The sequence below is a fragment of the Squalius cephalus genome (genome assembly GCF_949319135.1).
Source record: "Squalius cephalus genome assembly, chromosome: 15".
Classification (NCBI taxonomy): Eukaryota; Metazoa; Chordata; class Actinopteri; order Cypriniformes; family Leuciscidae; genus Squalius; species Squalius cephalus.
The window spans coordinates 21,943,307-21,965,816 of NC_137136.1; the positions used below are offsets into that span (position 1 = coordinate 21,943,307).

The window sequence follows — 22,510 nt, forward strand, 5'->3', positions numbered from 1 at the left end:
ATCAAATTGTTGCATTCATAGCCTATATTAACGTGCACGATATCATTGAGCACAAGCACTTTACCATGTTGTTCCATCGCTCACACTACAAGATCACGTGGCGATAATATCAAAGAGGTTTGAAAATATCACAGTCTCAGATCACGTCTCTTATACACTCACCTAAAGGATTATTAGGAACACCATACTAATACTGTGTTTGACCCCCTTTCGCCTTCAGAACTGCCTTAATTCTACGTGGCATTGATTCAACAAGGTGCTGAAAGCATTCTTTAGAAATGTTGGCCCATATTGATAGGATAGCATCTTGCAGTTGATGGAGATTTGTGGGATGCACATCCAGGGCACGAAGCTCCCGTTCCACCACATCCAAAAGATGCTCTATTGGGTTGAGATCTGGTGACTGTGGGGGCCATTTTAGTACAGTGGACTCATTGTCATGTTCATTGACATGTTCAATTTGAAATGATTCGAGCTTTGTGACATGGTGCATTATCCTGCTGGAAGTAGCCATCAGAGGATGGGTACATGGTGGTCATAAAGGGATGGACATGGTCAGAAACAATGCTCAGGTAGGCCGTGGCATTTAAACGATGCCCAATTGGCACTAAGGGGCCTAAAGTGTGCCAAGAAAACATCCCCCACACCATTACACCACCACCACCAGCCTGCACAGTGGTAACAAGGCATGATGGATCCATGTTCTCATTCTGTTTACGCCAAATTCTGACTCTACCATCTGAATGTCTCAACAGAAATTGAGACTCATCAGACCAGGCAACATTTTTCCAGTCTTCAACTGTCCAATTTTGGTGAGCTCGTGCAAATTGTAGCCTCTTTTTCCTATTTGTAGTGGAGATGAGTGGTACCCGGTGGGGTCTTCTGCTGTTGTAGCCCATCCGCCTCAAGGTTGTGCGTGTTGTGGCTTCACAAATGCTTTGCTGCATACCTCGTGTCAGGTTTCAGACAAGACGCAAACAGGATGGTAAGTATATAATGTGATTTATTCAGCAGAATGGATCGGTTCCAGAGATAACGGTGAGTAAGCAGATTATATACAGTTTAGGAAGACTTAGCTGTAAAGTAACAATGTCTCTCTTGCAGGTGACGATGACTTGGATCTGGAGCGGAATACAGCAGGCTGAAGAAGGTCGGGTATACAGGTAAGTAACGGGATGAGAGAGGTGAGTCTGTGTGTCCATTTAGAGACGAGACTAGACGAGGACTGAAGGGGTGAGTGCAGTTTATGAAGGGTGAGCTGGTGATGGGATCCAGGTGGTGGTGATTAGAACTCTGGTGATTGTGAACGAGTGGGCGGAGTGAATGATGACGGTGATTGAGGACTGATTGAGGGTGTAATCCTGACACCTCGGTTGTAATGAGTGGTTATTTCAGTCAAAGTTGCTCTTCTATCAGCTTGAATCAGTCGGCCCATTCTCCTCTGACCTCTAGCATCAACAAGGCATTTTCGCCCACAGGACTGCCGCATACTGGATGTTTTTCCCTTTTCACACCATTCTTTGTAAACCCTAGAAATGGTTGTGCGTGAAAATCCCAGTAACTGAGCAGATTGTGAAATACTCAGACCGGCCCGTCTGGCACCAACAACCATGCCACTCTCAAAATTGCTTAAATCACCTTTCTTTCCCATTCTGACTTTCAGTTTGGAGTTCAGGAGATTGTCTTGACCAGGACCACACCCCTAAATGCATTGAAGCAACTGCCATGTGATTGGTTGATTAGATAATTGCATTAATGAGAAATTGAACAGGTGTTCCTAATAATCCTTTAGGTGAGTGTATGCTCTTATTTGACAAGCATCAGCGACCGCAGCGAGCACAGATTTGGCCACGGTCCGGAGTTTTTGTTGCAGACAGCAAAATCCAGCCAAATGTCGTGTATTGTAAGCCTGCCTTTTAACCCACACTTCATTTTTTTTTTTTAACCAAGTTCCTTTTTTTTAAGCAAATGAATTAAACTGAAAGGTATTGTGAATTCCTTTTTTTAAAGCTACTCAAATTTTGATATGTAAATGTATAAAGTCATTTGTTACTTCAAAAAGTAATTACATAATGCACGTTACTTGCAATGTGTTAGCTCCTACACAGCTTTTGAAAAATTCAGTTTAAAAAGAGACTTATATCTATGAAAACTTATTTTCGCCATGGAATAAAAAAAAATTCAATTCTGACTTTTTTCTATTCCGTGGCAGAAAAAAACATCTATACACATGAGTGTTGTGAAACTACAACTAAAACAAACTATTAAAATGTTTTTTTTGGTAATTAAAATAAATCTGAAATAAAATAAAATATAAATATTAGATGAAAAACAAAAACTTAATTAATAAAAAACTTAAATGAAAATTTTAAATGTTGCCTTGGCAGTTAAATTAAATAAATCATTTTAAGCTGAAGCAATACAATTACTGAAAATAAGAAAAAAAAAAATGATTAAAAGTTTAAATGATAACTGAAAATATACAAATAAAAGGTAATGAAAAATATTAAGAATATAATACTATATAAATAAAATCCTAAAATAACTCAGATGAGGTTTGATAATTGATACAAAAGGTAAACAAAAATTCAGCTGACAATACTATACCTTTTTTAGTCATTTCTGTTTGAATATATGTAGAGCGTTTGTTGCGCCTAAAACCAGACTCGCAGCTGAAACCTGGAAGTACAATGAATTGGAAAATATTATTTCCATATTATAACAAACTTTTCATGTAAAGGCAATAAGCACAGTACCAGTCTGTTTATTTTTAAGCACTGATTGAAAACAAAATACATCAAAATTGTTGCTGCATACCCCTCTGACACTGGGTAGTTGCGCCCCTGACCCCACTCATACCACCCACAATTTCTTCATCCTCATGAAGTCCGGCAAGTGATACAGGAGCACTGCGTCCAGAACACCCAGGCTCCGGAACAGTCTATACCCACTGCCACTTCCACCTGGACCATCAGGATTAGATAAGCCCCTCTGCACTTTACCTACTGGACTTTGCACTACCTCATACTGCATTTAACTGATAGTCGTGGACAATTCAAATACCAACTTTACACAGACACTCAACACTTAAATTCTAATGGTGATTTATCGATACCTGCACTGCAACATTATAATGTGAAAGACTTTTTTTCTTTTATTCACACAGAACATATAATTGCCATTTCTTATTCATTTGAATGATTATTCCTGGTTTGTCATTCAAGGGATGTTTTCTATGTTTTATTGCCTTGTCCTTTTACATATATGCTTGTATATTCTTGTAATGTATTGTCTGTTTCCCTTCTACCCTGTTTTTCTCGTGAGGACATAATAAAATAACAATTTCATTGTACCAATCTGACAATAAAGATTTGTAACTTTTGATAGACAGCCAAAATAGAGTGTTCACTGGATGAGCAGGTTAACTGATTGTAATGTTAATTCTGATACATCAAGTTAATTCAATTAACTGATCCAAATATTTGTAATTAATTATTATAATTTATGATTAATTATTGATATTTCCCCTTTGAGCTAATTTTCTACAGCATCATTTGGCACCTTTTCTCATCATTGAACGGATTGTGGTCGAGTGTGAGATGAAGGCCAGACCAGCGTCATTAAAAACAGCAGCTGTGTTCTCTCCACCGCCATACGAACACCCCAGATCATAAGACTGCATGGAGGTGAACACCTTCACACAGGAAAATGAGAAACAGTACAAGAACAAAAACTCAAGGACAAATTTGGGTTTATCTTATATGCAGGTCTATGTCTGATTTTTCAGAAACCTATAGGTGCTAGTTAGTGCAACACACCTGTTTTGGAGTGAGTTTGTTTTGAGAACCCAGGGCGTAAATGGCTTTGTCCACAACAAGTAAGGCCACTTTTGCATTCTGTGTTCCAACATCAATGTCAAGCTCAGCTGAATCATCTGGCTCATAGTTATGATTGCCATTCAGTTTTATCTCAAGCTAAACAGGAGATGGGAAAGCAGAACTGTAAACATTTGGCAATATTTTACTGTATTGTATAATTTTGACATAAGGTTACTAAAACATTGTAAGCAGTTAAAAATATTTTAAAAGCATTTTAGTGTCTGCTTACCTTTCCTTCACACCTGTCCTCTACATCTACCCACACTGAGTCTGCAATGATGTCACCATCTGTGTCATAGTAAAAGGCGATCACTCTGAAGGACGGGATCATCTCTGGGCTGATACGGATGGATATTTTTACTGCAGAACCTGATGCAACAGAGCTTGCTGTTCTCAGCATGCCTCTGCTGACAATCTGAAGAGATGCACATATTTCTCAAGAGTTCTGAGGTTTATAAAATAGTAAATCTTAATGAAAAAAATCCTAACGAGTGCAGTAAAAATATCTAAACATGCTTTCTGTAAATCAAAATAAATGTGCTACAGAAGGAAAATTTTGTAAGATATTAAAATATTATTGTTTTCTGAGAGTTCATTTGAAAAAAAAAATTCTTGACCAATGGTATTAAAAACATTAGACATTTCACCACATGTAATAGAAGGAACATTTAATACATTACTTACCATGTAATATATTTGCCCTTCTACTGGATTGCCATTGACATAAAATGTAACATCTAGAGAATCTTCTAATGACAGGACTTTATTAGTCACACTCAGATACAGGAAGCTGTTCTTTGTGGATTTCTTTGGGCGCACTTCTTTTGTTGACTTGAAACCATCCACTGTTGCCTGTTGAAATTAATCAGTCAAAAATGTACATAGTAGAATATAGTAACTAAAAGTTTTTTTTTTTTAGGTCTGTTTCACACCGCCCACAAAATCATTGTATGTTGTAACTTAATACATAATAGTAAAAATAGTAAATATCAGCAATGGGTTTCACACACTGTAACTGCATTGATTTTTTTTGGATTACCTTATCACAAAAAGGATTTGGAGTGTTCTATTTGAGAAAATCTCTTTCTTTCGGCTTGCTCCCTTTTTTTAAGTGTCTAGCTGTAACATTCTAACACCACATAGTTTCAAACTGTACTAGGTTGGCACCGCAATGTGGCAAAATGCGGGGAAAGAGCAGTGCTAACCCTGCTCTGTGACATTTTCTTTAATTTAATGCATTAAAATGATTAACTAATTTAACACACCACCCCGCCCCAGACTTACCCAAGTCAACATAAATTTTATTCAGTTGATTGGTAACATACATGATGCAGGGCAAAAACTCACTTTGTGATGTAGCCTATAGAATGCAATTAGAATTCCCTTAAAATTCACGATATTGGGCAAAATGCCCATGTATTTGAGTCTCATGGGATTATTTAATTGCAGTGTAAATGCATTTACGCCATGTCTGAGCTGTAATAAATGGTCTGTAACTATATCTAAATGCCAATTCAAATGCAGCTTCTGAAAAAAATTGCTTAAAAGTTTTTGTAATTAATTTCTTGTTGAATCAAATTAAATATGTCATTCTAAAGCTTTTTTCTTTTTTTAATAAGGGCTTTCGCACCAGATAGTTCTCTAACCACCAGTTTGGTTCCCCGAGAACTAATGGTTCCCATAGGAACGTTTTCCTGGTTGCATTTGCACCGCCAGTAGGAACTACTTTTTTTTTTATGCCGCTGAGAACGCCAGCCAGAGCCTGAGCAAACAAACAGTGCTCGCATTCTCCGTGTTCATTAGTTTACGATATGTCTAACAGTCCTGTCTAATAAGTTATTACAAAGAACTGTTAGAAAGTAGACAGTAATGAAAAGTTATTAGCATGCAAATTACATAAGCATGTTTGCCTTGGTCCCCTCCGTCGCGTTGGATTTTCTCCTCAGTGCAAAGGTTAAGATGCCCATCTATCACTGTTTTCCATGTTCGTAGAGTTAGTTTCTGGAGTAAATTTATAGGCTATAATCTGTGTGTTTACACAGCCTTTTTTTTAAATGGTGTGTGCTGGTTTTTCACATCTGGTGTTGACCTAATTAGTTGGCCTAATGTCTATTTGATGTTTTTCTCATTTAACCTAATATTTAGAAATTAAATTTATTTTAAATTATCTTTTGGGGAAATTTCTAAGCCAAATTTGATGTGTGATTAATTTGCGATAAATTTTATTTATCGGCACATCGTACAATTGTAACGATTATGTTCAGTTTTGTTTTTGTTTTCTCTGTGTTCTGTTCCTGTTTGTCTGTGTTCCCTGTCAGTTGGTGACTCTCGACTTCATGTCGGTGACCGGTGAATAGGAATCCTCTCTAGCGAGATTCCTATTTGTCGGTCACCAACATGACGTCTCCGTTTCCTCCTTCAGGGAATGAGGGTTACATACGTAACCGAGACGTTCCCTATGCTAGTTTATCTTCATAGGTTTTTCATTGAGTTTTCACTTGTTCCTAGTGGTGTTAATATCCCTTTATGTATTTAAGCCCTGAGTTTCCTTCGTTCTGATGTCCAGTCATGTTAATGTTAAAGTGGTTGTGTCTGATTTATTCTCCTGTGATCTCCTCAGTGTTCTGTTGTTAATTTAATAAAGACTGTATTTGTTCATATACTCCTTTTGTCGTACGCTTCATACAGTCATATGTGACAGAATACTGGACCAAGACAAGATTTTTTGTGGCGTTATTTTCTTTTTGTTTCGTTATGTAGGCCTACTTGCCGGCCACCCAACAGCTCTGTCTAGAGCTGGTGGAGCAAAGCCTTGAGGACCACATAAGGACCTTTTTAGACCTGGCGTACCTCACCAACTTCCCTCACTGCTTGCTGTGTGTTTTTTTTTTTTTCACTATCGGCCCTGCGGGCGACATCACCAGCGCCACTCCAGAAACAGAGCCCAGCCAGCCATCAGCTAGCTGCATGGACATGACGCCAGAGATCACCACAGACAAAGGGCCTGAGCCTGCCACGGTGCACGTGCCAGTGCCAGTGCCAGTGCCAAGAGCCAGGACTGAGCGAGCCAACACCCCAGAGCCCCATTGAGGATCTGACCAGGTGCGTGAGCCGGCTACAACTTGTGATGCCGTGAGAGTACTTGTGAAACATGAGGGCATGGAGGAAAGCCCTGCCCAAATTCCCACCTTTGAGGGTGAGCTTCAGCTGGCCTCTGTACATTATGATTTGAAAGAGGATATTTTTTTTTCCTCCAGTCCCTGCTGTCTTCCGTCAAGTACATAGTCTCCTATGTGCCCGTTGTTTCCACCCAGCTCAAAGTCTCCTGTGCCTCTGCTGGTTTTTCCCACCTCAAAGTCTCCTGTGACTCCAGTGTTCCCATCCAGCCTCCTTTTCCCAGTTCAGCCAGTTCCTCTGCCCCACCTCCTCTCATTCCCTTCAGCCCCTATACTCCATTGCCACTCTGTTGTGTGGATTTACCACAGGTCTTCTGGTCTCCAGCTCTGCTCAGTCATGAGGATCCTTGCGTCCAGCCACTGAACACGACTTACCGGTTCCACCATGGCTCCTCCCTCCCTAGGCTCGACCTGTGACCATCATCCTTACGGCTCTGCCTTGGTCAAACATCATCCTGCATGTGCCACTAATTTACGGGCCATTAGTTACGTTTCATCCCTCCACCCCTTCGGCTCTGTCAGGCTCTGCCTTCCCTCCAGCTCGCCTGGGCTCAGTCCTCTAGCAACCTGGCTCCACCTTGGACGCTCATCACTGCGGCTCAGATCTAAGATCTATATAAGGCCAGGAAGAGTAGGCTATATTTGAGTGGTTTCGGTTGTTACATTATGTCAAATTAGAATGAATTTTAGAACAAAAGTTACTGATGAATCATGATTTGTTCATGAAAACGTTCATATGCAGATTTCACTCTCAAATTCATACACTCTCACAGTTAGTGAATGAGACCTACTGCTTTTGCCAGCAGTGTGAAACAGCCTTCACAGGTATTAAAAAAAACTTTATTCTTTGATTGTTTAACCTTCACTGAAATGGAAGGTGGAGTTCCTTCCAAATTGAAATTTTGAAATGCGATTCCCTCTTTATTAGTTTTAATATTTAGGGACTTTTCTTTGGTGCTTGAGACATCTAACTTCACTTGAACATCTTCAGCTGGTGAACCATTTCGGTGATGAACTGTGACCTAATAAAAAACAGAAACCAGTGTTACCCTATCCCAAAATCATCAGAAAAATGTTTTCCATTATAGAGTGAAAACGTACTCGGTTACTAACGTAACCTCGGTTCTCTCTAGAAGAGGGAACGAGTACTGCGTAATATCTTACGCTAAGGGGAAATCTCTTTTCCGCGAGATATTGAAGCCAAAAATTATCCTTAATTTTGAAATAATGTAAAACGTGTTGCGGCAGCATGCAGGCATAGGGAGAACCGAGGTTACGTTAGTAACCGAGTACGTTCTCTCACGAGAGGTTCTCTCGTACTGCGTAATATCTTACGCTATGGGGAACACAGTGTAACACGCCGTGCGTGCTGAGATCCAACACCAAAGTCCCAAGGGCAGATGCCCGGGGCTCATGTCAAGTCAAGTCATCTTCATTTATATAGCGCTTTTAACAATGTAGATTGTTTCAAAGCAGCTGGATAGTTGATCCAGTGCGTAATCATCAGGGTAGTTGATCAAATCATCTGGATAGTTGATCATATAGTGCATAATCATCAGGGGCTCACAGAGAGTCCGGGAAGAGGGCTGATAGCGTCATTCCCTAAATGAATAGCACCTGGTAAGGGGCCATTTATAGTGTTTCACACTGTAGGGGCGAGAAATCGGCCTGGACAGATGAATATAATGGGTCTTACACACTGCCCATTAGAGATATTTGATCGATCTACGAGCGTTGCTCAAGCAGTTTCAGAATTCTGAACCGATAGCGTCGGGGCAGATAATTCTGATTTATTGGACTGAAAGCAGCTTAGCCTGCAAAGCGGGAACCTCTAGGTTATAAAACCTTATAAATGTAGACGGGGAGGCCCAGCCTGCCACCATACAGATATCTTGCAAGGCAATCCCACTATACCAAGCCCACGATGAGGCCATGCCTCTAGTGGAGTGCGCTTTGACACCTAATGGGCACTGCAGGCCCTCAGAAGTGTAAGCCAGCGCTATAGCATCAACTATCCACCTGGATAGGGTCTGTTTCGATACAGCTAGTCCCTTAGAACATCCGCTGAACGAAACGAAGAGCTGCTCCGTCTGTCTGAAGACGGTTGAGCGCAACACATAAGATCTTAATGCCCTGACCAGGCAAAGGAATCTCGCGTCCTTCTCCTCATTACAGACCGGCAGAGCCGACAGAGAAATCACCTGAGCCCTGAACGGTGTGTTGAGGGACTTAGGAACATATCCGTGCTTTGGTTTGAGTATGACCTTCGAGTCATTTGGCCCAAATTCCATGCACGTTGCGCTTACTGAGAGCGCTTGCAAGTCCCCTACGCGCTTCACAGGAGCGAGAGCCAGAAGAAAGGCTGTCTTGTAAAGACAAGTGTTTGATATCTATTGACTGTATTGGCTCGAATGGAGGCCCCTTCATGGCTTCCAGAACTGTAGAAAGGTTCCAAATGGGAACTGAGGGGGGTCTGGGAGGATTTAACCTCTTAGCTCCTCTAAGGAAGCGGATGACCAGATCGTTTCTCCCCAGTGACTGGCCAAGCGTCGGTTTAGTAAACGCCGCTATAGCCGCCACGTAAACCTTGAGCGTGGAAGGGGTTCTACCCTTGTCCAGTAGCTCTTGTAGGAAGGAGAGAACCTCTGTCACTCCACAGTCTGTGGGTGATATGCCACGAGCTGTGCACCAGCTAGAAAACACAGACCATTTTGAGGAATAGAGCCGTCTAGTAGATGGAGCCCTAGCCTGCATGATCGTGTTCAACACTCCCACCGGGAGGTTAGCAGGTACCCATTGACGGCCCACGCATGTAGGGACCACAGCTCTGGGTGAGGATGCCAGATCGAGCCCTTGGCCTGAGAGAGGAGGTCCTTCCTCACTGGTATTGGCCATGGGGCAGTGCTTGTCAGCTGCATCAGAACTGGGAACCAAGCCTGGTTCTTCCAGAACGGTGCCACTAGTAGCACTGAGCATCCGTTTTCCCTGATTCGCTCTAATACCTGAGGTAAGAGTGCAACTGGGGGAAAAGCATAGAGCGGGCAGCGGGGCCAGACGTGGGCCAGCGCATCCCTGCTCTTGGAGAAAAACTCCGGACAGTGAGCGTTTTCTTGAGACGCAAACAGGTCTATCTTAGCGCTGCCGAAAGTTTTCCACAGCAGTTGGACTGTCTGTGGGTGTAGGGACCATTCTTCTGCCGGGACATTGTTTCTGGACAGTCTGTCTGGTCCCAAATTCAGATGGCCTGGCACGTGCGCTGCTCTGAGCGAGCGCAGATTGTGCTGAGCCCAAACCAGGAGGCGTTCCGTCAGCCTGTAAAGGTTTCGGGATCTGATACCTCCCTAGTGATTTATATAGGACACCACCGACATGTTGTCTGAACGGACCAAGACGCGGTGTCCTTTTATTTGGGGACAAAAGTGTCTCAGCGCTTTGTCGACTGCCATCATTTCCAGGCAGTTTATGTGCAGGAGCTTCTCCCGTTCTGACCACTGGCCAAAGAACGGTCTGCCCTCGAGCAGCGCTCCCCATCCCGAGGTGGAGGCATCCGTGGACACACTCGAGGAAGTCCCCAGGCTTACACCTGACCGGTACCAGTCGGTCACTTTCCAAGATTTCAGGGCTGAGACGCATTCCTGAGTGATCTTGAGGCGAAAAAGACCAGAGGTCCAAGCTCGCCGTGGTACTCGCGCTTTTAGCCAGAACTGCAGCGGGCGCATGCGAAGCAGACCCAGCTGGAGCACTGATGATGCTGAGGCCATGAGACCCAGCATTTTCTGAAACCTTCTGAGCGGGACTATAGTGCCGCGGCAGAAGGATTTCGTCATGTGCTGGATATCCAGTCTGTGCTGTGGCGACAGTTGTGCTGTCATAGACAGCGAGTCCAGTTCCAAGCCCAGAAAATAAATTCTCTGACTGGGAGACAGTGAACTCTTCGCCCAATTGACTTTGAGACCTAGATTCTCAAGATGTTCGAGTAATATGGTCCTGTGTTCTATGAGCTCTGAGTGTGATCGAGCTAGAACCAGCCAATCGTCCAGGTAGTTAAAAACTCGCATGTCCCGGAGTTTCAGGGGTGCGAGCGATGCGTCCATGCATATCGTGAATGTACGGGGTGCTAGGGACAAGCCGAACGGCAGGACTGTGTACTGATATGCCTGGCCCTCAAAGGCAAATCTCAAAAATCGCCTGTGACGTGACGCTATTTGTATCTGGAAATACGCGTCCTTCAGATCTATTGACATAAACCAGTCCCCTTGGCGAATTTGCGTGAGGATTTTTCTGGTTGTAAGCATTCTGAACTGGCGTTTTGCAAGCGCTTTGTTCAGCTGTCTTAGATCTAGTATGGGTCTGATACCCCCGTCTTTTTTCGGTACCAGAAAATATCTGCTGTACAGCCCCCCTTCGCTCTGAGCATGAGATAAAGGCTCTATGGCCCCTTTGCTCAACTGTTTCGTTATTTCGGCTCGAAGTAGGTGTGCGTAGGTGTGCTACTTCCTTTTTTACCGTAGTTTCGATTCGCGCCGCATAACTGCGGGGACGTCGAGCTAACTGTAGCGAATAGCCTCTTTCTACAATGTTCAGCACCCATTATGATACCCCTGGAAGCTTTGCCCATGCACTTGCACGAATAGCTAGGGGTTTAATGAAATCTGGGCTCTGGTTGCGACGCAGTGGCGACCGGAGAGCCCCGGTGTGCTGTAACACAGACGCTGCGCTTGCAGCGTTTGAGGCGGGGGGGGGCGTGCAGTCTGCCCGCGCTCGATTCTCCTATAGCGGTTTGCTGATAGAGCGTGAGAAGCCCCGTGATGTTCGTGAGTGAATATGGGCGCAGGACAGCGGGCACATTTCTTACACTGAAGACACCATCGGTTTGGGCTGTAACATAAACGCCATGTTTGCAGCGTTCGAGGTGGGGGGCACGCTGATCACAGCGGGCAGCCTGCCCGCGCTTGGCTCTCTTATGGCAGCTTGCTGCGAGAGAGCGAGCGGGGTGAGCCCCGTGGGGCTTGTCATGTTTGTGAGTGAATGTGGGAGTGGGACAGCGGGCACATTTACTACACTGAAAACGCCGTTGGCTTGAGCTGACTGTATGTGCGTTGGTTTAGTTTTTACAGAAAACGTGAGACATGCAGTGTGTAGTGTTTGTGGGCACTGGGTCGTGGGCACATTCACTACATCTAATGCACAATCGATATGAGTCGATTTTATGTGTACGAGCCCTGGAATGTGGTGGGCTGTGCTTGTGTGTAGGAATGCACACTGGGCCATGGGCATTTTGCTACACTCATAACACCATCGGCTGTGGCCGGATTTCGTTTCCACAGAAAACGTGAGACATGCAGTGTGTAGTGTTCGTGGGCACTGGGCACATACACTACATCTAATGCACAATCGATATGAGTCGATTTTATGTGTGCGAGCCCTGGAATGTGGTGAGCTGTGCTTGTGTGTAGGAATGCACACTGGGCCATGGGCATTTTGCTACACTCATAACACCATCGGCCGTGGCCGGATTTCGTTTCCACAGAAAACGTGAGACATGCGGGATATTTGGGGATATTTGGGGATATTTAATTGAATTAATCAATCAACGATACCATTGATCAGCATTACCAAACGTGGACGTTCCACTAGAAACAAACATTGATGTATTGTTTTAATTTATTACTATGAAGCTGCTTTGATACAACCTATGTTGTGAAAAGCGATATATAAATAAACTTGACTTGACTTCACTTGACATGCAGTGTGTAGTGTTCATGGGCACTGGGCACATTCACTACATCTAAAGCACAATCGATATGAGTCGATTTTATGTGTGCGAGCCCTGGAATGTGGCGGGCTGTGCTTGTGTGTAGTAATGAACACTGGGCAGTGGGCATTTTTGCTACACTCATAACACCATCGGCCGTGGCCGGGACACCAGAAATACACTATGAGATTTATCTGGGTCGCCGTAGAAACGGCGTTTGAGTGCAGGCAAACGGGCTGTGGTACCGGCTTGTTTACTGCAAAATACACTGGAACAGTCACATTTTCTGGAACTGAACGAGCGGGAAGTTTTGGTGTAAGTCTGGCCGCAGCGGGACTTGAACACCATCGTTTTCCTAGGCGGGCTAGGAAGACTTTGCGCGCGAAAGGGGCGCAAGGGCGGGGTAGCTTTCTTGTAACGTAAAGAGACAGCCGCTTGACCGTCCGCTTCTGACATCCCTTGTGAACGGCGCAGTTTGCGCGGCACAAGCAAAGAGAGAGAGAGAGCGGGAAGAGGGGCGAGTAGCCAGAGAGCGTCACGTTTTGCGTCAGCGTTAGTTTGCAGACGTGCATGTATTAAAACAGGCTTGTATACTGCAATACTGATATTTCCAGTCGCCTGAACTTAAGAGGGGACTGAGAAATGTGTGAGAAATGGAGGTTGGTCCGGCCTTGGCGGGATTAAAACACTCTTTTCTCCTTTCACCGGTGAATGACACGCGCGAACTGAGTGCGGGGGCGGGGAAGCTCTCCTGTGACGTAAAGAGAGTTAGCCGCGTGACTGTCCGCTTCTGACATCCCTTGTGAGCGGCGCAGTTTGCGCGGTTTTCTTAAGTTTCCTTACTGCTCGACGCCAGGATAGAGCAGCTGTAATCCTCCATAAACGCGGCTTCTTCATCGTCATCTATGACGGAAGCGGCAGCAGACGGCGGCCGCTGTCCGTCAGTGAGAGACTCGAGCGAAGCAGGCGGCGAAGCTGCCGGGCGAACCGGCGAGCTTTTGTGGGTTGGAGGAGGTTCCGGGACCCGCTGAGTACGGCGCTTTACGGTGCGGCACCGCAGCGGGCGGAGGTGCAGTCTCGACGAAAGATGCCAGGCGAGTCCTCAGAGTCACCACGGGCATCAGCTCGCAGTGAGGCTTTCTCAGACGGCGCGGCTTCTTCTTCTCCGGATCCAGCGATGTGTACGCTTTGCTGAAGAGATGAAAAATCAGTGGAATCAGCCTATCGAGCTATATTTATAAGGCCCAGGCCACGTGAGTTTCGACGGGACGTGATGCAGTGGGCGCGAAGCGCCCCCATTGGATCTGACGTCACGGGGGCCTCTCTCGATAGGCTGCTGCAGTTGCCGCAGGGCAGCCAATAGGCCATCTTGCCTATGCCTGCATGCTGCCGCAACGCGTTTTACATTTCAAAATTAAGGTTCATTTTTGGCTTCAATATCTCGCGTAAAAGAGATTTCCCCATAGCGTAAGATATTACGCAGTACGAGAGAACCTCTCGTAAGAGAACTACCATTATGAATTACCGCTAGCATAATCCTTTATGACTGAGAGTATCATTATGATGCATAGTATTGTGAATAGAAGTTTGATTATATCAAATGGTGTTTTATTTACCACTGCTTGAAAGGGAAATGTAGGTGTGTAGAAGGATCTTGTCCGAGACAGATCCACATTGTATGGACTCAAAACAACGGGAACGAAAGCTGCTGATTTCTGTACCTCACCACCTTATGAGAGTGCACAGTCATTTTAGGAAAAAACAAAACAAAACAAAAAAACAATTAACTTTTCAGCTAAGAAATATTTACTACAGGCATCTTAACATTAGGCTACATAGCACATGCAGAAAAATTACATTGGTTTGTCTGTTTGTTCAGTTAAATAGACTGTTCATTTTTGGGGCCAGATTTACTAAACAGGGTAAATTAGCATAAGAATGCAATCCCATAAAAGCACAGATGGCAGTTGAAAGTTCTGCGAGTAATCCACTGACAATTAAAAAAAATAAAACAGACACAGAAAGAAGACAGATGCAGCCATGTCAAGAGCAAAATAGATTAACTCTTTTTTGTTCAATGTTAAATAATGGCGCAAATACCAGTATATACAGAAAACCTTAGCAAATCCCATTGCATGATTTATTTAAATACTCTCCCCCCATAAATGATGCCTATGAAAGGGAAAATCCAACAAATGCATATGCAATAAGGTCAGCTGCAAAAATATCTGTGCATGCCTCATTGCGTGTCTTTAGTAAATCATAACAGTAGTTTCAACGCCAAAAGAGGGTTTCTGTTGGCACGAGCTGTTAATAAATCTGGCCCTTAGTCTTTAAAGTTCAATTAACTTTGACAAAAATGATTTCATGTCTTGTGCCACGATTGATTACTTAAAATATCTGTGACTGTGACAGCAATGTAGAATTGGGCCTGAATCACTGCCAAATTTTCTAATGTTGAATCCAGGAGTTGCTTTATTTCTGAAATTTTAACTGCAATCTCAGCACGGCCTCCTTTCACCTAAAAAGGGGAAAACACCATGAAACAATATTAAAGAGTGATCTATGAGTGTACTAACTCTTCTTGGCGATTAAATAGATATCGGTTTCTACTCACAGATCCAGTTTTCTCCAGTCCCTTGATGAATTGGATTTCTCCAGGATTATTTTGTGACTCGCCTTTTTTCATCCCAAACCAACAGTTGAAAGCACCATCAATTACCTTGCCATATGTGTATCTTTCAAATGATTAAAAATAAAACATTTTTATTCTACTGTCTCAAATTTTGTAATTTCACATTGATACCATTAATAGAATAGTTCACCTCAAAATACAGGTTTGGAATGGCATAAGAATGAGAAAATAATGACAAAATTCTTCTTTTGGGGTAAACTATCTCTTGAAGAGTGTTATTTAATCTGAATGTGAACTTACGAGGCTTTAATAGTGAATGTGAATGTCTCCGCATTCACAAGCAGAAAGGTTTTCTCTGACTGAACAGTAACCTCAAAACTGGGAGGAACTGACAAAAATGCATTGTATTTGAGTTAGATGCAATATACGATATCTGTGAATAAAGTTATTTTTTATATATAAATACAAATGTCTAGTTTAATTTCATTTACCAAATTTCTGGACCCTGAATTCACACACTGCAGGATTTTTCTCGTCACCTTTGTAATGTGCTGTAATCTTCCATACACCAGGTCTGGAGAAATTGAAATAAACATCTTACAGTGGATATAAAAAGTCTACACACCCCTGTTAAAATGCCAGGTTCTTGTGATGTAAAAGAATGAGACAAAGATAAATCATGTCAGAATTTTTTTCACTTTTTATGTGACCTATAACGTGAACAGTTCAATTGAAAAACAAACTGAAAACTTTGAAGGGGAAAAAATTAAACATAAAAACCTTACAATGACCTGGTTGCATATAATCCCTCTTATAACTGGGGATGTGGCTGTGTTCAGAATTAACCAATCACATTCAAACTCATGTGTTAAATAGAAGTCATTACACACCTGCCATCAATTACATTACCAAGAACTGGACGTCCCTCCAAAATTGATGAAAAGACGAGAAGAAAACTGGTCAGGGAGGCTTCCAAGAGGCCTACAGCAACATTAAAGGAACTGCAGGAATTTCTGTCAAGTACTGGCTGTGTGCTACATGTGACAACAATCTCCCGTATTCTACATATGAATGGGCTATGGGTTAGGGTGGCAAGATGGAAGCCTTTTCTTACATAGAAAATCATCCAAGCCCGGCTGAAGTTTGCAAAAACAAACATCAAGTCCCCCAAAAGCACGTGGGAAAATGTGTTATGGTGTGATGAAACCAAGGTTGAACTTTTTGGCCATAATTCCAAAAGGTATGTCTGGCGCAAAAACCACTGCGAAGAACACTATAACCCCACAGTGAAGCTTGGTGGTGGCAGCATCATGCTTTGGGACAGTTTCTCTTCAGCTGGAACCGGGGCATTAGTCAGGGTGGAGGGAATTATGAACAGTTCCAAATACCAGGCAATTTTGGCACAAAACCTTCAGGCGTCCGTTAGAAAGCTGAAGATGAAGAGGAAGTTCACCTTTCAGCACGACAACGACCCAAAGCACACATCCAAATCCACAAAAGCATGGCTTCACCAGAAGAAGATTAACGTTTTGGAATGGCCCAGCCAGAGCCCAGACCTAACACCAATTGAACATCTGTGGGGTGATCTGAGGAGGGCTGTGCACAGGAGATGTCCTCACAATCTGACAGAGTTGGAGTGCTTTTGCATAGAAGAGTGGGCAAATATTGCCATGTCAAGATGTGCCATGCTACTAGACTCCTACCCAAAAAGACTGAGTGCTGTAATAAAATCAAAAGGTGCTTCAACAAAGTATTAGTTTAAGGGTGTGCACACTTATGCAACCAGATTATTGTTAGTTTTTTTATTTTTCCCCCTCAAAGATTTCAAGATTTATTTTTCAATTGAATTGTTCATGTTATAGGTCACATTAAAGGTGGAAAAAGTTCTAACATGATTTATCTTTGTCTCATTCTTTTACATCACAAAAACCTGGCATTTTAACAGGGGTGTGTAGACTTTTTATCCACTGTATATGGGCTGATGATAAATACAGCAGCTTCAGAATGGTGCCATCTTAAAACACTGAATAGCATAGTAATATTTATTTTCGTAAGTATCAGAGATTTTATACTTCAAGGTATTTAACTAAGATAGAAAATGAGATTGACTGTACTTTGAAATATCAGGGATGTGGTAGCTCATTGACAGAATGCCATCTAAAACTTTGTGTGTCGATTTCTTGACCTTGTTCCCAGCAGCATTCTGAGGATATAAAGGTCAGTTAGGCATCTCTTACATCCCTTTTTAAAAAACACTTTTAACAAAAAGCTGAGAAAAATCACTTGTCAAAGACTATGTCCGAATGGATTTAGAATGATGATCAAAATTTATCAAAATCCTTAAATGGAGTAGATCGCTTCCATCAATACCCCCAAAGTTTCAGTCCTAGAGCTCTTCCTAGGTTGGGATTTAATTTGGTAATGTCAGGCAGTTTTGTCAGATTTATATGCTTTTTAATTTTGATGATACTTGTGCATGAGCAATGTTTATATCGCTTGTTTTTGCGGCTTCTTCGTCTGTGTTTTGATCTGGAGATTTCAGAAGAAAAGCGTAATAGCTTCCCCTACAGTTAACAGTTAAAACATGGATTGCCAGACATTTCTGTAAATGACGGAGAGAGAATTTAGGAGATTTGAAGTAAACTCCTACACTACCAGTTCACATTCTCAGAATTAGGTATTAATTATTTTATTTTAATAATTTAATAATATTTTATTTCAATAAAAATAAATCAATATTTTTAAACAATGTAAGTTTATAAGACAGTATATAAAACTATGTGAAACATTTATTTAATAGGCTATCAATCAAAATAGTAAACAACTACAAGCCAAGTATACTTTGCATACTTAACTATGCGTTTAAGTATATCTTGATCAAAAGATTGAGTACAAGTATAGGCCAAAATATACTTAGACTTTTCTCTGTCAGTATGGGTCAAGTGTACTTAAGTGTCATTTTAAGTATATTTCGGAGAGGTACATAAAGTATATTTCTGATAAGTAGACAAAACGCAGACTGAAAGCATCCTTTCTTATTTTTAGTTTAAAATAAGTATACTAATAGCATACAGTTTATTTTTGCTCAATACATTATGGCAAGAATTTAAGCTAGAGGAATAATCCTATTTCATGAGATATATAAAAAAAATTAAAAAAAAACTCAGAATGAATTATTGACAGTAAGAGAATGTGTTAGTACTTTCATACTTACATATATAGAGACAAGAACTATCATTGATTTTGGTCGCATGGAGTGGTCCAGAGTGAAGACCCTGAACAAAACTGAGGAAACACAGTAAACCAGGTAAAAACAAAGCAGTAATATACATACATGAATTTTTTACTTGTGACATGCTACATATACATTATGTGAGAGACTAAATGGAAAATGTCTAGTTCTTTCACCTCTGGGGCCAACTAAAATTAACTTAAGCAAGAACCAGATTTTTTGAAGTAATTTTTTATTCAAAACAATGTGAAAATCATCCTGGGGTGCGTTTCCCGAAAGCATCGTTGGCCAACTATGGTCGCAAGTTCATCGCAATGTCCATTGAACTCTATTGGTAACGACGGAACTTGCGACCATAGTTGGCCAACGATGCTTTCGGGAAACCCACCCCTGATCACTCCTTCATACAAAACAATATAGTCATTTAACTTTTGTAAGACACTAATTGTCAGAATGGCTGATATGCGGGGAGGGCATGAAACATTATGAATAATGCTGTGATTCACACCTGAAGAGACAAAGACCCTCCCTGGTAACATCAATGAGGAATGTGACAGAGGGAACTATAGAGAATGAATGTGAGGAGACTTAATGATTGAATGTATTGTTTTGGCTTATTCACGAAATCAAGTTTAAGTTAAAAGAAGTAATCTGACTAAAAATATTCTTTACACAAAGACTTTAGTTAAACATTTTAGACCTACACTACCATTCAAAAGTTTTAGATCTGTACGTTATTTTTTTTTTTTAATAAGTATCTTCTGCTCACCAAGGCTGCAATTATTTGATCCAAAATAAACAACAACTGTTTATTTTTACAATTTAAAATAAATGTTTTCCATTTAAATATATATTAAAATGCAATTTATTCCTGTGATAAAAAATTTCAGCACAAGAAACATTTTTGATTATTATCAATGTTGAAAACAGTGTAAAAAAAAAAAAAAAAAAAAAAAAAAAATTCAGAATTCTTTGATGACCTGAAAGTTCAAAAGAACATTTATCTGAAATAGAAATATTTTTTAACATTAAAAAATGTCTTATTTACTGTTACTTTTGTTACTTATATCAATATAAGGCATCCTCGCTGAATAAAAGTATTAATTTCTTTCTGAGCCCAAACTTTTGAACAGTAGTGAATAATGTTACAATAGATTTCTATTTCAGATAAATGCTGTTCTTTTGGACTTTCTATTCATCAAAGAATCCTGAAAAAAAAATTGCACACAACTGTTCCCCTTCGAGGGAACTCGCACTGCGTCGTCGTCGTGACGACATTAGGGGAACACCCTTAGCATAGCGCATCTGAAGCATGACTGAAATCTGTCCAATCCTGATTGGTGCTGCGTCATGACGTAGTAGATGGCGGCATAACCGGAAGATACAAAGGGTACAAACACACAAACGGCACAAACACACGTTAGCTTTTTGCTCTTCAGCTAAAGCGCTCTGTGTGAATTGTCCGTCCTATTTAGTGTTGTTTGTCCTCATATAATCAGTTACACAAGAAATAATGTCTAGCGAGCAGTTCAGACCGTGTGTGCACCCGTGTCCGCGCTATTTATCGGGCACGGACACACACCAGCTGTGTGTGCATTGCTTGGGTGTGCAGCACGCTAGATAAGCTGCTGCTCAGGGTGTTGCGCTCACGGCTGGCCGTGTTTGATGAAAGCGGCCAAGCTCGGCCGGTGGCCGGACCGCTGAGAGCTGTCCCCCCCGGGGTGGAGCGATCGAGGTCGCCTCCCTCCCAGAGCTCTCGGGAAATCAGTGCTGTGTTCCCGCCGTCCAGTATGCTTCGGGCCTCACTAATTTCCCGCGCACGCGCGCCACTCCAGCCACCTCTAGAAAGACCTGTGGCTGGGCAGCGAATGCGTCCGCACACCGAAAATCGAGTCTCGGTTGACACCCGAGGCCAGCCTCGAGAGGTTCCCTTAGTAGATTATCTCGGCGCATGGTCATGCCTTCCGAATATATCTGCGTGGGCCCTGCGTACTGTACAGCTGGGTTACAGACTGCAGTTCAGCTCCCCTCCCCCGAAGTTCAACGGGGTGGTCTGCACTGTGGTCGGCCCAGAGCAGGTTCGGGTTATGGAACAGTAAGTTCAATCCCTGTTGGTCAAGGAGGCTATAGAACGTGTTCCTCTGCCAGACAGGGAGTCCGGGTTCTACAGCCGGTACTTCATAGTTCCCAAGAAGGATGGGGGGTTGCGTCCAATAATAGACCTCAAGCACTTGAATCGTTCTCTGTCCCACTGTCCACTGTGGTTCTCTCTCAGGCATCCAGCTCCGCTGGGGCTGGATGCTATGATGCAGACGTGGCCGAGGCTGCGTCTGTACGCATTTCCCCCAATCGCTCTGCTCCCGGGAATCTTGGAGCGGGTCCGCCGGGAGGGGATCAGCCTACTTTTAGTAGCACCCCGGTGGCCGACCCGGGTATGGTTCTCGGACATTGTAGCACTGCTGGACGGCCTCCCGTGGCAGGTCCCTCTGAGGAGGGATCTGCTGTCGCAGGCAGGGGGCACAATATTTCACCCCCGGCCAGAGCTGTGGAACCTCTGGGTATGGCTCCTGAGGGGGCTCAGTACCTAGAGGCTGGCCTGTCAGCAGGTCTTGTCGAGACCCTACTCAGCTCCATGGCTCCTTCTACCAGGAGACTGTACAGCCTGAAGTGGAATGTGTTTTCCACTTGGTGTAGAGAGCGTGAGGTGGACCCAGTTAACTGCCCAGTGGCTTCAGTGCTGGAGTTCCTCCAAGATCGTTTCTCCGCCGGTCTTACCCCGTCCACACTCAAGGTGTATGTGGCTGCCATTGCGGCTTTCCACTCGCCTGTAGGTGATGGGCCTTTGGGAAAGCACCATCTGGTTGTACGTTTCCTCCGTGGGGCTCGGAGGATGAGGCCTGCGGCTCACTCCAGAGTCCCAACTTGGGACCTGGCGGTGGTACTTGAAGGGTTGGCTGAGGCCCCCTTCGAGCCACTGGAGTCAGCTGAGGCAAAGAACCTGACCTTCAAGGTGGCCTTTCTCCTTGCTATCACCTCTCTGAGGAGAGTGGGGGATCTCCAGGCCTTGGCTATAACGCCAACTTGCCTGGAGTTTGCCCCTGGCGGAGTTAAGGCCATCTTACATCCTAGACCGGGCTATGTGCCCAAGGTGCCGTCTAGTGTGGCACGGTCAGTGGTTCTTCATGCCTTCCATCCTCTACCTCACGTGACGGCGGAAGAGGGGAAACTTCACCTGCTCTGCCCAGACAGAACCCTAAGGGTTTACTTGGAGAAGTCTTCTCAGTGGAGGAAGTCAGACCAGTTGTTGGTGTGCTTTGGTTCACCCAAGAAAGGGCTGCCTGCATCTAAACAGACAATCAGCAATTGGATTGTCCAGGCTATAGCCATGGCTTATCAGGTGCGCAATTTGCCTTCACCTATGGCCGTGAGGGCTCATTCCACCAGGGGCATGGCCTCCTCGGTGGCCCTCCTTTCTGGCGTCCCGCTTCAGGAGATTTGTGAGGCGGCCGGCTGGGCCACCCCGCACACCTTCATATGTTTCTACAGTCTGCAACTCCCTGTGACGCCTGGCGCCAGAGTGCTCGCGTCCTAAGTGTGCCTGGTCTCCCAGCTTCACACTAGGGCGGGCGTGATTATGGTGTGGCATAGTGGGCATTTCGTTCCCCTAGTGTCGTCATGACGACGACACAGTGCGAGTTCCCTCGAAGGGGAACGTCTCGGGCTACGACTGTAACCCTTGTTCCCCGAGAAGGGAACGAGACACTGCGTCTCGTCGCCACACCTATCACGGGCAGAGCGCTTGCTTCAACGCAAAGGAGCTAACGTGTGTTTGTG

General features: G+C 43.5%; 1 protein-coding gene across 1 annotated transcript in view; it reads right to left on the reverse strand.

Moving 5' to 3' along the window:
* Positions 1-22,510, reverse strand: part of LOC307173060 (uncharacterized protein) — a 74,997-nt gene that overhangs the window by 37,000 nt on the left and 15,487 nt on the right. Inside the window, exons 4-16 of the mRNA XM_079895864.1 lie at positions 18,659-18,729; positions 17,559-17,647; positions 15,936-16,018; positions 15,745-15,832; positions 15,427-15,547; positions 15,201-15,330; positions 14,426-14,538; positions 7,915-8,076; positions 4,563-4,730; positions 4,108-4,293; positions 3,819-3,974; positions 3,562-3,694; positions 2,608-2,679 (exon numbers count right to left, since the gene is read on the reverse strand). Of these exons, the coding sequence (XP_079751990.1) occupies positions 2,608-2,679; positions 3,562-3,694; positions 3,819-3,974; positions 4,108-4,293; positions 4,563-4,730; positions 7,915-8,076; positions 14,426-14,538; positions 15,201-15,330; positions 15,427-15,547; positions 15,745-15,832; positions 15,936-16,018; positions 17,559-17,647; positions 18,659-18,729 (1,572 nt within the window). The remainder of the gene's footprint in view (positions 1-2,607; positions 2,680-3,561; positions 3,695-3,818; positions 3,975-4,107; positions 4,294-4,562; positions 4,731-7,914; positions 8,077-14,425; positions 14,539-15,200; positions 15,331-15,426; positions 15,548-15,744; positions 15,833-15,935; positions 16,019-17,558; positions 17,648-18,658; positions 18,730-22,510) is intronic.